Genomic DNA, 11225 nt, shown 5'->3' with positions numbered 1-11225 from the left:
CAGAATTATATCTTTTCAAAAGCATATCACAACGTTGGAACGACCATTCCGATATAATTTCACGTACCATCAAATGCAAACGATTTTCATATTTCGATCATCCATCCCATTCCGATCGAATTTTTCCATTCCATTCCATCATGCCCAACGCAATCGATTTATTTTTTTTTAAAAAAATACATATATAATCATCCACGGTCCGTCCGAATCGGTGTTTTTTTTTAACCTTTTTACCTCTTCAAAATGTTGCCGCATGTTGCCGCATGCATTACGATCTCAAAGCCTTTTATGAAGCTAAAGCACTATGAAATGGGCTAGCCAAAGCTTCGACAAAAAGTCAAACTTCCGTCTAAAAGGCCCAAATTAATTAAAAGCTACAAAAAGTAGGGCCCAAAAGTGAAAGAGACCTCCATTGATGACCGGTCAAACCTTCACACGAAACACAAAGACCCAAATAAAATAACGGAAAATGACACTAACGTTGAATTTTGGGCCAATGCTTTAACGTTACCCAAGACTTTCTAGTTTATTCAATATAATTTTTATTCATGAAAATTTTAATTTATTAAATGCGATTCTTAACGTTCAATGTAATTTTTAAATTATTTAAAAATAATCAATATGATCTCTATTTAAAGTTTATGAATTATATTGAATAAATTAAAAGTTCAGAGATTACGTTAGACATTGAGCGAGAGCTTATGAATCGTTTGTGTTATTATATAATAAATAAAAAAAAATTAAAGAAAAAAAAGAGAAAAGAAAATTCCCCCGCGCCCCTCAAGACTGACCTTCTTGTTCTCTTCCCCCTCTCTCTCTCTCTCACTCCCCACGCCAAAAGATTCACTCTTTCACGCCCGTTTTCTCTCTCCTCCTCCTCCTCCTCCCTCCGCCGCCGCCGATCCCTCGCCTGAAGAAGGAGGATAGGAGCGGGGGAATCGATCGCCGCCGCCAGATGGCCGCCGTGTCGGCGCAGCGCCAGCGGGGGGAGCTGTGGGGCGCGCTGCTGGAGATGACGAGGTCGGCGCAGGAGAAGAACAGCGACCCGATCCACTGGGCGATCCGGCTCAGCTCCAGCCTCGGCTCCGCCGGCGTCCCCCTCCCCTCCGCCGACCTCGCCCACCTCCTCGTCTCCCACATATGCTGGGACAACCACGTCCCCATCGCCTGGAAGTTCCTCGACAAGGCCCTCGCCGTCGGGATCGTCCCCCCCATGCTCGTCCTCGCCGTCCTCTCTTCCAGGTCCCCGCCTCTCTCTCTCTCTCTCTCTCTCTCTCTCTCTCTCTCTCCCCCCTTCTTTCTTCCTTGCTTTTTCTTTTCTGGAATTTGCCAGCGTGACGTGCTCGGTTTAGCTGTTCCGCCTAGAGTTTAGAGTAGGTCGTGGGAGCGTGGTTATAGGGAAAGCCGCTAATTTTTGGTAGTGTCGCCTTTTGTTTCTTCTTCTTCTTCTTTTCTAGTATAGGTAGAGTTTCTTATGTAGCGATTGATGACAGTTTTAGGGCATATAGCGCGTGGGGACTTTTTTGTGTAGTAGTTAAAGCTCGGTATTGATGAGCTCTCTTCTCTCTTCACCGCTTGTGAATATGAATCTATCGTTTTCCTGAAGTGGGTCCTCGTGGGGCGACGATGATTAGCGCTAAAAGTAGAAACTTGATACTCGTTTTACGTGTTTGAGGGACTTGTTATTACAAGAGACCCGATAACGGTTCGTCCTGGTAAAAGAAATCGGCAAACTTGATAGTCACAGTTCTCGAGTTTGCATATATATCTGCGTTTCGCTGATACGAAAGTGGGAACAAGTCGAAAAGAGTTTTTGGTGTTCGACATGAATTCAAGAGGAGCGATATAACACAACCAACAAGTCTACGGTCCTCTGTGATGTTAAGAGCTTGGAAAGCATTTCTGGGAAGCCTTCAGGTTACTAAGTATCGTGGTTGAAGGCTAAGCTTTTATGATTATGTTAATACACGCGCTTATTGTGTAGGAGCATAACGAACTTCTGTTTTCTGGTGCCCGTCGATTTATTTACAATTTGAGGGTTTGTTCACTGTGCACATGCATGACAGTCTACATGAATCACCTGCAACTTCATTCTTATATTTCCTTGCGGGCATGATGAGTTTTTCTGTGTTACGCTAGATTGTCTGGACAGATCATACTAAATAACATAATTCCCTTTTTATTCTTTTTTTTTTTTTTTCATAACTACAGGGTGATTCCCAGTCGGCGCACCTATCCTACAGCTTATAGGCTCTATATGGAGCTCCTTAAGAGACATGCCTTTTCATTTGGCTCTCTAATAAATGGGCCAGATTATCAGGAGTAAGTGAATACTCTCTTACATAGGTTCTATATTACATCTAATTTGACATATATCTGGTACACCGTAGTTGAGGTCACTGAAAATTCTTGTATTCTCTTCTTTCTGTGGCAATTAACTATGCTTTGAATGGAAAAAAAATTGAAATGATAGCACTCATGATTAGATACTAACATTGACTGGGTGGTATTGAAATGATGATGGTTTTTACGTCGAGCATTTCTAAAACTATAATGAGCATCCTATTGACCTAGAAAAAAAAAATGATAAAACATGAGAACTCTCTTTAAAGGTTATATGCAGATGATCTGCCCCCGTACTGCACGTTCCATTGCAGAAAGTATAGACACCTTTCTTTTCAATCTCGTCATTGTGCATTTTGTTCGTTTTGCATGTTGTCTATGCAGGGTTGGCTCACGCTACAGTTTTTCCTCTGGAAATATTTCTTTTCTTTCAATAGCTCATACTTTTCAGGGGGGAAGTCGATTTGACAATTCTTATTACTTTTTGTCTCATAGTTTAGGGTCACTTTCACAAGACAATGGCTATTCATGTCGATCTACTTCCTGGGAATCAAGTAACACCTGTTTTTTTAGAAATCTGTGGCAGTCCTGGAAATTGAAAAAATAGGGATTTCCCGTTTGAGTTTCATGCTGACTTAAGTACCCAATGTGAAGCTTTATGTGCGTAAATGTGGCCGTGATTGTCCGCACAACTTTATAACTTGCTAATGTTCACATCCTTAGCACAACTATATAATTTGATAATGTTCGCATCTTCATGGATTAGGCTTCCTTGAACTCGCGGGGATTCTTGCTGTTTGTGTCGTCATGGGCCTCCGTCCACTCTCTATTAGAGGATAAGATTAATCTTGGACTAGGTTGGAGAGTTATACCACAAGAATTTATTGTTTTAAGGAAGGTTACTATCTTTGGTTCAATGTAATAATTGGCTCCTTAACTAAATAAATGTTGAAAGAAATATTTTGTATGCAAACTCCCAGTTAATGTGGTTGTCAAGGTGAGTTTGGTTCTACACAATTGGCATATTAAGGGTGTTATCTGCATGTTTAAGAGGGGTAGACTTCTTGCGCTACAGTTTTGAAGTTATTTACATTTGTGTGGTCTTGAATTGTGCAATAGGTTTCCTATCTCATGCTAGTCTTGTGCCTATATATGAAGTGAATGAGTGTTTATATCTCGTGATCCTGCAATGTACTCCAAATTCATGGTTGAGAATTTTCTCTCTTACATCGTTTCTTACTTGTTATTTCAGGGTCATGAAATCAATTGACAACGTTCTTGATCTTTCCCAGATATTTGGTCTTGAAGCGTGTGAGCCTGGGATCCTAGTTATGGAATTTGTTTTTTCACTTGTATGGCAGTTACTTGATGCATCATTAGATGACGAAGGATTGATTGAAATGACTCCAGAAAAGAAGTCTAGATGGGCAACCAAACCACTGGATATGGATATTGATGGTCAAGATACCTTTATTGGAAAGGAAACAGAACGGCAGGAGATGTTGCACAAAGCAAATACTTCAATGGCTATTGAGGTGATTGTAGCGTTTCTCCAGAACACAGTAACTGCAAGGATACTTTACTTGGCACGACGGAACATGTACTGGTCTATTATTGCAACTCATCTATTTCTCCTCGTGCATCACAATGTTTTTCACCACAAAATGAAGTCATTATCGTGTGATGTTAGAAGTATATTGTGTCAGAAGATTGTGAGCTGTGATGATTAAACCGGAAGTAATTCTTCTTCACATGTTCTGTCTGTGTAGGCCACCGCATTGGGTCGGTTTTATTCAGCGCTTGCGACTACTAGCAGCAAATTCAGTAGTGCTGAGGAGTTTGAAACACATAACTCCAGAAGCACTTTTGCAGTTGACGTCTGATAACCGTAACGTCTTAACTCGGGAAGGCAAGACCGTATCACAGCAAGAATTTCATGCAGTTACTGCTTCTGGTTCTCTGATATCATCTGCGGGACAATGCCATGGGGCTAGCCAATCTGCTCTTTGGCTTACTATCGATCTTTTTCTGGAAGATGCCATGGATGGTTCACAAGTTACAGCTACTAGTGCTGTTGAAATGCTTACAGGTGCAAATCACTTATTTATTTGTTAGAATTATTAATTATTTTGGGAATTCAAGCATCATAGAGCCTTTATCAATATTTTACTTATATGGAGTTGTCGCTTTGCAGTTTTAGCAAAGGCTCTTCGGTCAGCTAACAATACTACATGGCACGATACATTTCTAGGTTTATGGATTTCAGCATTACGCCTTGTTCAAAGGGTAGGTATTTGGTGCCTTTTCATTAAATTTTGCTGGTGTGATATTCTGACAGAAAATATGTTGAAGGGAAAACTAACACTTAAGCCTTACCTTTATACCAAGAGTCACTTTGGCCTACTGTTTCATTTCTTCTAATTTTGCTTGGAGCTGATCAAGGCTCCATTTGTTTCGTGGAAAACGAATGATTTGGAAAATATTTTCTTAAAAATGATCGAATGTATCGCTTACAAAAATGAATAAATGAAAATAATTTCATCGTTTACAAAAATGTTTGGACATAAATTGTTGTGGATAATGAAAATATTTTTTCAACCATAAAGAAATGAAAATATTTTTTATTGACTAATTATTTCAAGCAATATAAGCAATTATTTTTGAAAAATGTTTTTCAAATCATTCATTATCCACGAAACAAATGGAGCCCAAGTCTACATGACTTTTGGAGGGTATAATCTGATTTTGTAGCATCATTGTGGCTTAGGAGGGTCTTTTGATGGCAGGCATCTCCATTATCTATATGATTTATGCGATTTTTCACCATTATTTAAAATTCCGTGGAGCTGAGTTGGGCTCTTTTGTCTGTCCATGCTTACTATAGGGAACTGTCGAGAGATTATAATTTAATATCATAAGAGAAGTTAAATAAATTGATGCTTTCAACATGTTATATCTTTTCTGATTTACACATCTGGGCGAAGCATAGGCTTTACTGTGAAATAAGCAAAGGAAGCATCATTTTCAAGACATTAAGAACTTCCCGTGCTCCTCGTCTCAAGAAATGAAAAATATGCTCATTCAGTTCTCTCGTTTGGTTTTTTTTTTTTTATTACTATTCTTTTTCAGGAAAGGGATTCCACTGAGGGTCCTGTACCTCGCGTGGACACCTGTTTGTGCATGTTATTGTCTGTCACAACGCTAGCAATTGCTGGCATCATTGAGGAAGAGGGAAGCACTATGGAACATACTGATGTTGTAGTTTGTTATCGAAGGAAAGAGAGGCATTCTCAGGGAAAGCGTCGTAAAGATTTGATTTCAAGTTTACAACAGTTGGGTGACTATGAGGGATTGATAACACCTCCTCAGTCTGTTTGTTCTGTAGCCAATCAGGCTGCTGCAAAAGCGATGATGTATATTTCAGGTCTTACTGCAGGGAATGGATTCTATGAGTGCATAAGCATGAATGACATAGCAATGAACTGTTGTAAGTATTAAAGTTTCTTTCTCTAATACGTTGGTGTCATTAGCAGGTTTATACTTTTGGTATGTGGTCAAAATGAATTTAGCAGACATCAATGGACCAGATCAAATAATTGATGATGTAGCTTCATTTTCTGAATTAACACCTTACAGAGATCATGATGGGCAGTATCATAATCCTTGGTGTCTGCAGCTGACCAATTTCTCAGTGTTATCCATTCTGGCGCACTGAAATATCTATGTTTCATGGCTGATAGCTTCCCTCTTTGATCTACTTCTTCTGAAATTCATATTGCTCGCAGCTGGAAACATGCGGCATCTGATTGTCGAGGCTTGTATAGCAAGAAATCTACTCGACACGTCTGCATATCTCTGGCCAGGTTATGTGAATGCTCGCAGCAGTCAAATACCTCGAAATATTCCAAGTCAAGCGCCTGGCTGGTCATCATTGATGAAGGGGTCACCTCTGGCTCCCTCATTGATAAGTACTTTGGTTTCAGTTCCTGCTTCAAGGTATGCTACTGCCACATGTATGTTTCTTTTTATTGTCGACTTTTTATATACGTTTTTATTGTTGCAAATGTGTGTATGTACATAGGCTGTCTGATTTAGTCTCCTATAGTGTTTGTATAGTTCCAGAATGAGCTAACATTTTCCCCTTTGGCAGAGAAATTGTACGTTTCTCCATTATCAAAAATTAAGTCGCTTATTGTCAGTTAACTCAGTTTAGGTTGATGATCCCCTATTTCATAATAAGTTTCAATTTGCATGCTTTTGCACAGATGCTTGATGAAATCGATATATTTCAAGGGCAGAAACTAGGATTTGAAAGTATCATCTTATACTAAAAAAACACATAATAAATAGGTTTTGCTCTTTCTAGTTGTCATTGTCAACCTCAACTCAGTGGTCCATTTGGTATCTGTTTACTTGAGAAACTCATGAAAATTGGATTGAGGATGTGGAAAAATTTTTGTGGCAGAGTGGCAGGTATGTCTTTCCTTTTCTTTGCTTCCTTCTTTGATACAAGTTGTTTTATGAAAGGTAATAGCAACTAGAAAAAAAGGAGAGTGTGTGTCGTGTGAGGGGTTGGGGTTGAGAAGAAATATGAAATTAACCACGAGATGCACTGAGAGTTTGGTCGAACCTCGGTTTTCACTATGACGTGGTCTTCAGTCTGGCCCGTATTTTTGCTAAGCTGATTTATAAGTTATTATCCAGTGGTATGGATTATGGAAACTGATATTAGCTCATGGATTTGATGGAAGCTTAGCAGAGATTGAGAAAATATATGAGATTGCTCTCAATGGCTCTGAAGAGGAGAAGATATCTGCTGCTACCATTCTCTGTGGAGCATCTCTTGTTCGTGGTTGGAATATACAGGTATATGCTGGCAGGCTTTTTTGGTCTCGTTAGAGAATTACACTGAAGCACGTAATCACATACTTTTCTGTACTAAATCAAGGTTAATGTCTGTCCTTGTTGCCTGCAGGAACACACTGTTATTCTAATTACGAGATTGCTGTCGCCTCCAGTTCCTCCAGATTATTCAGGACCTGAGAGCCATTTGATTGGTTATGCTCCGTTTCTTAATGTTCTTCTTCTCGGAATATCATCAGTGGATTGCGTTCAGATTTTCTCTCTGCATGGTTTGGTAGGTTGAACAAGAGATTTGCATTCTTTTATGCTAGTGTGTGAAAAAGAAAATTAAGTTGAAATCGAATAAAAAATGGATGATTCTTATTTGGACTTGAAAAGGTAATATCGTGTCAAAAAGTGATCCAAGGAAATTTTAGGCTGAATGATTGAAAACTTGAAGCTGGGAATTAGTAGTGGGCATTTAGTGGGGAAGTGAGCCACTTTTAACTTTCCAGATAAAATATTTGGCCCATCGCTCTATGTGCCAAAGAGGCATATTCCAGTTAGGAAAGGGTACTTTGAGCATCTTCATGATTTGTGATATATGATGTTGAAAGCGCAGTACTTGCATCTACTTGGGAAGCATCTGCTTTCTTACGGTATCAGGAACTCATGCCAATCAAACTCAATTCTCTTGCAACAATGCATAAAAGTTGGGAGTTGGCATCTTATGTATATGTTGTGCAATTCCCATTTGTGATCAAGTAGTTTATTTTCACATCCATTCAGGTTCCACAGCTTGCTGCTGCATTGATGCCGATCTGTGAAATTTTTGGGTCAACTGTTCCGAATGTCTCATGTGCTGGTATATCAGGGGAGGAACTGTCCTCTCATGCGGTGTTCTCAAATGCATTTACACTTCTGCTGAGGCTGTGGAGATTTGATCACCCACCTCTTGAGCATGTGATGGCAGATGTGCCACCTGTAGGAACCCATTTAAGTCCCGAATATCTCCTATTAGTTCGAAACTCCCAATTAGCATGTTCTGGAAATTCCATGAGCGATCAGGTTAGAACCGAAAGCCTCTCTGGCACTCTGGTCCCATCACCTGTGGAACCTCTTTTTATGGAATCCTTTCCAAAACTTAAACGCTGGTATAGGCAGCATCAGAAATGTATTTCATCCACCCTATCTGGTCTTGTACACGGCACCAATGTACATCAGATTGTAGAAGCCCTCCTCAGTATGATGTTCAGAAAGATAGTTAGAGGTGGTCCTGTGACACCTACAACTTCAGGAAGTAGTAATTCATCTGGGTCTGCAGCAGAGGAATTAGCAATCAGACTCAAAGTTCCTGCTTGGGATATTCTGGAGGCAACTCCATTCGTCCTTGATGCTGCTCTGGCAGCCTGTGCCCATGGAAGGGTCTCCCCTCGCGAGATGGCTACAGGTTTGTCTTCAACTTGTACAACATCTAATATACACTGGCTTGTTCGATGTCCATGCACTGAGTTAAAAGTGCAAATACACATGCTCAGATGTAATGTAGTCATTGTATGAAAGTCTGATATGTCAAAGCCTTGATAATGCAAAGCATAAGGAGACATGACTCTTTAGCCTTTACTTCCTGAGATCTCTAGATTGAAGTCAAAGTCTTTCTTCATGTTCTTGAGATATGGTCTCTTTTCAAGCTAATCTTGGATCTTTTATTCACGTTCCTTAGCTGAGACTCCTTTTTCTGGATGTTCACACTTAGTCGCTGCTGGTAAACGTGATTTAGTATGATCTCTCTCTGTGCCCTCATGATTGAAGGTCCTCAAGTTAAACTCTAGTCTCATTATGTTTGCCTCCTCTCTGGGGCTAGTTCAATCAAGGCAGTACTGATGCAAGAGCAGAATATTGAAGCAACCCTCCTTTTGTCTTGCTAATGTTCTCACTGCTCTGTTTCAGGTCTAAAGGGTCTCGCTGATTTTCTTCCCGCCTCCTTGGCAACAATTGTGAGCTACTTTTCCGCAGAAGTGACCAGGGGTATATGGAAACCAGTTTTTATGAATGGAACTGATTGGCCTAGCCCTGCTGCAAATTTATCAACAGTTGAGCAGCAAATTAAAAAAAATATTGCTGCTATTGGTGTTGATGTTCCGAGTCTTGCTGTGGGTATGCATTCGTACTTAGTCTTAATGTTATCAGTCCTTGTGCAATAGCTAATTTACTTTTATGTACTTTGACTTTTTTTTTGCTTTTGCCTTCTTTTTTGGTTTTGGCAACTTTAATCTGAAGTGTGAAGGTAAAACTCATGCTATTCGAGTAACCATTTAACCTTTTAGAATGAGTTAATAGTTGGTTGGGCTATGACATAAATTCTTCATGGATATATAATGTATCAGCCACTAAACAAATTCTTCATTGCCTGAGGCTCAAACTAAAAATTTTGCAGGGGGAAGCGCTCCAGCTACACTACCTTTGCCGTTGGCTGCGCTAGTGAGCCTTACAATAACATACAAGCTTGATAAAGCCTCTGAACGTTTACTAACGTTTATCGGTCCAGCCTTGAATTCCCTGGGTGCTGGCTGCCCCTGGCCTTGCATGCCCATCATAGCCTCCTTGTGGGCCCAAAAGGTGAAGCGCTGGAGCGATTTCCTAATCTTCCGAGCTTCTCAAACTGTCTTCCACCATAATAGTGATGCTGTTGTGCACCTTCTTAAAAGCTGCTTCTCATCGACTCTAGGACTAAGCTCCTCACAAATTTCTAGCGGTGGTGTTGGTGCTCTTCTTGGCCAAGGACTCGGTACCCACTTCTCTGGGGGAATTTCCCCAGTTGCCCCAGGAATCCTCTATTTAAGAGTACACCGGTACGTCAGGGATGTCATGTTCATGTCTGAAGTGATTCTCTCTCTTCTGATGCACTTTGTTAGGGAGATTGCAACTAGTGGGTTGCCGAGAGAGAAAGCGGAGAAACTGAGGAAGACCAAGTATGGAATGAGATATGGGCAAGTCTCTCTCGCTGCGGCTATGACACGTGTTAAGGTCGCTGCTTCCTTGGGGGCTTCATTCGTGTGGATCTCTGGTGGGGTGAGTTTGGTACAGTCCTTGATCAAAGAAACTTTACCCTCTTGGTTCATATCGGGTCACAAGTCGGAGCAGGAAGGAGGCGATATGGGTGGTATGGTTGCCATGCTCAGAGGTTATGCCCTTGCATACTTTGCCCTTCTTTGTGGAGCATTCGCTTGGGGCACAGATTCAGCATCGCCAGCATCGAGGCGGCGACCAAAGGTTCTAGGAGCCCACTTGGAATTCCTTGCTAGCGCATTAGATGGTAAAATTTCGCTTGGCTGTGATTCGGCCACTTGGCGTTCTTATGTGTCTGGTTTTGTGGGCTTGATGGTGACCTGTGCGCCTAAATGGGTGCTAGAGGTTGATGTGGATGTCTTGAAGAGGCTGAGCAACGGGTTGAGGCACTGGAATGAAGAAGAATTGGCGGTAGCCCTGCTGGGACAGGGTGGGATTAAGGCAATGGGCTCGGCTGCTGAACTGATAATCGAAATTGGCTGCTAATTCTTGGGTCAGCCAGGGTGACTCGTTGTCTGTAGCACGGCTGTTTCTGTTAATCTATGGAGATGGCAATTTTGCATCAATTTGCAGTTAGTATAGCTTCCTTAGAGTAAAATCTATTGTATAGTATAAAGTAGGGAGTAGAGGAAAATTGTATTCTTCCGTTCTTGTAATCATAGGTATGTTACAGTAAATCAGATTGTATTCTTCTGTACCTTGTAACTATAGATATTTTACACTTGATTAACTAATTTTAAACCGTCAGTTTGGGTTATTGTGCTAATTTTTGTGTAAATATATGGAGTGAAGTTCTTCATTGGATAAGATAGCCTAGTCGTTGCACGTAGAGGAGCAGCAAGATGAGTTATGGTAGTGAGATGAGTTTATGCATCTTTCCGGTTGGCCGATGCGTTCCAGTCAATCTCAAGAAAGCTACTTCGGCTTTGATTACTTGTTATTCTTGAATTGTATAGGCCGAGTGAAGGAAA

At 40.7% G+C, this 11225-nt stretch overlaps 1 protein-coding gene across 2 annotated transcripts; it reads left to right on the top strand.

Moving 5' to 3' along the window:
• Positions 1-874: 874 nt before the first annotated feature.
• Positions 875-11020, top strand: LOC115679504 (mediator of RNA polymerase II transcription subunit 33A-like). Of its 2 annotated transcripts, XM_030603108.2 has the most exons (12): positions 875-1242; positions 2212-2322; positions 3596-3943; positions 4113-4432; positions 4538-4629; positions 5473-5830; positions 6129-6339; positions 7095-7209; positions 7319-7480; positions 7975-8635; positions 9136-9342; positions 9623-11020. In XM_030603108.2, exons 1-12 carry the CDS (start codon positions 956-958, stop codon positions 10738-10740), a joined length of 3990 nt encoding a protein of 1329 aa, XP_030458968.2. In that variant the 5' UTR covers positions 875-955; the 3' UTR covers positions 10741-11020. The 2 variants fall into 2 exon arrangements, with proteins under 2 accessions (XP_030458968.2, XP_056168224.1); XM_056312249.1 differs by lacking the exons at positions 875-1242; positions 2212-2322 and having other exon boundaries at positions 3659-3878.
• Positions 11021-11225: the final 205 nt, after the last annotated feature.

Source organism: Syzygium oleosum, unplaced genomic scaffold, assembly GCF_021117445.2.
Source record: "Syzygium oleosum isolate NSW1041296 unplaced genomic scaffold, Sole_v2.1 Sole_v2.01, whole genome shotgun sequence".
NCBI lineage: Eukaryota > Viridiplantae > Streptophyta > Magnoliopsida > Myrtales > Myrtaceae > Syzygium > Syzygium oleosum.
Note: the sequence above shows the minus strand (reverse complement) of the source record. Positions and strands in the feature narration are given on the sequence as shown.

What these genes read in the sequence shown, in the direction of transcription:
- LOC115679504 (XM_030603108.2), top strand. Translation starts at nt 956, where the DNA reads ATGGCCGCCGTGTCGGCGCAGCGCCAGCGGGGGGAGCTGTGGGGCGCG. An exon ending in CATTACGCCTTGTTCAAAGG is followed by an intron (nt 4,630 to 5,472) that starts GTAGGTATTTGG and finishes ATTCTTTTTCAG; the next exon opens with GAAAGGGATTCCACTGAGGG. An exon ending in TGTTCCGAGTCTTGCTGTGG is followed by an intron (nt 9,343 to 9,622) that starts GTATGCATTCGT and finishes AAAATTTTGCAG; the next exon opens with GGGGAAGCGCTCCAGCTACA.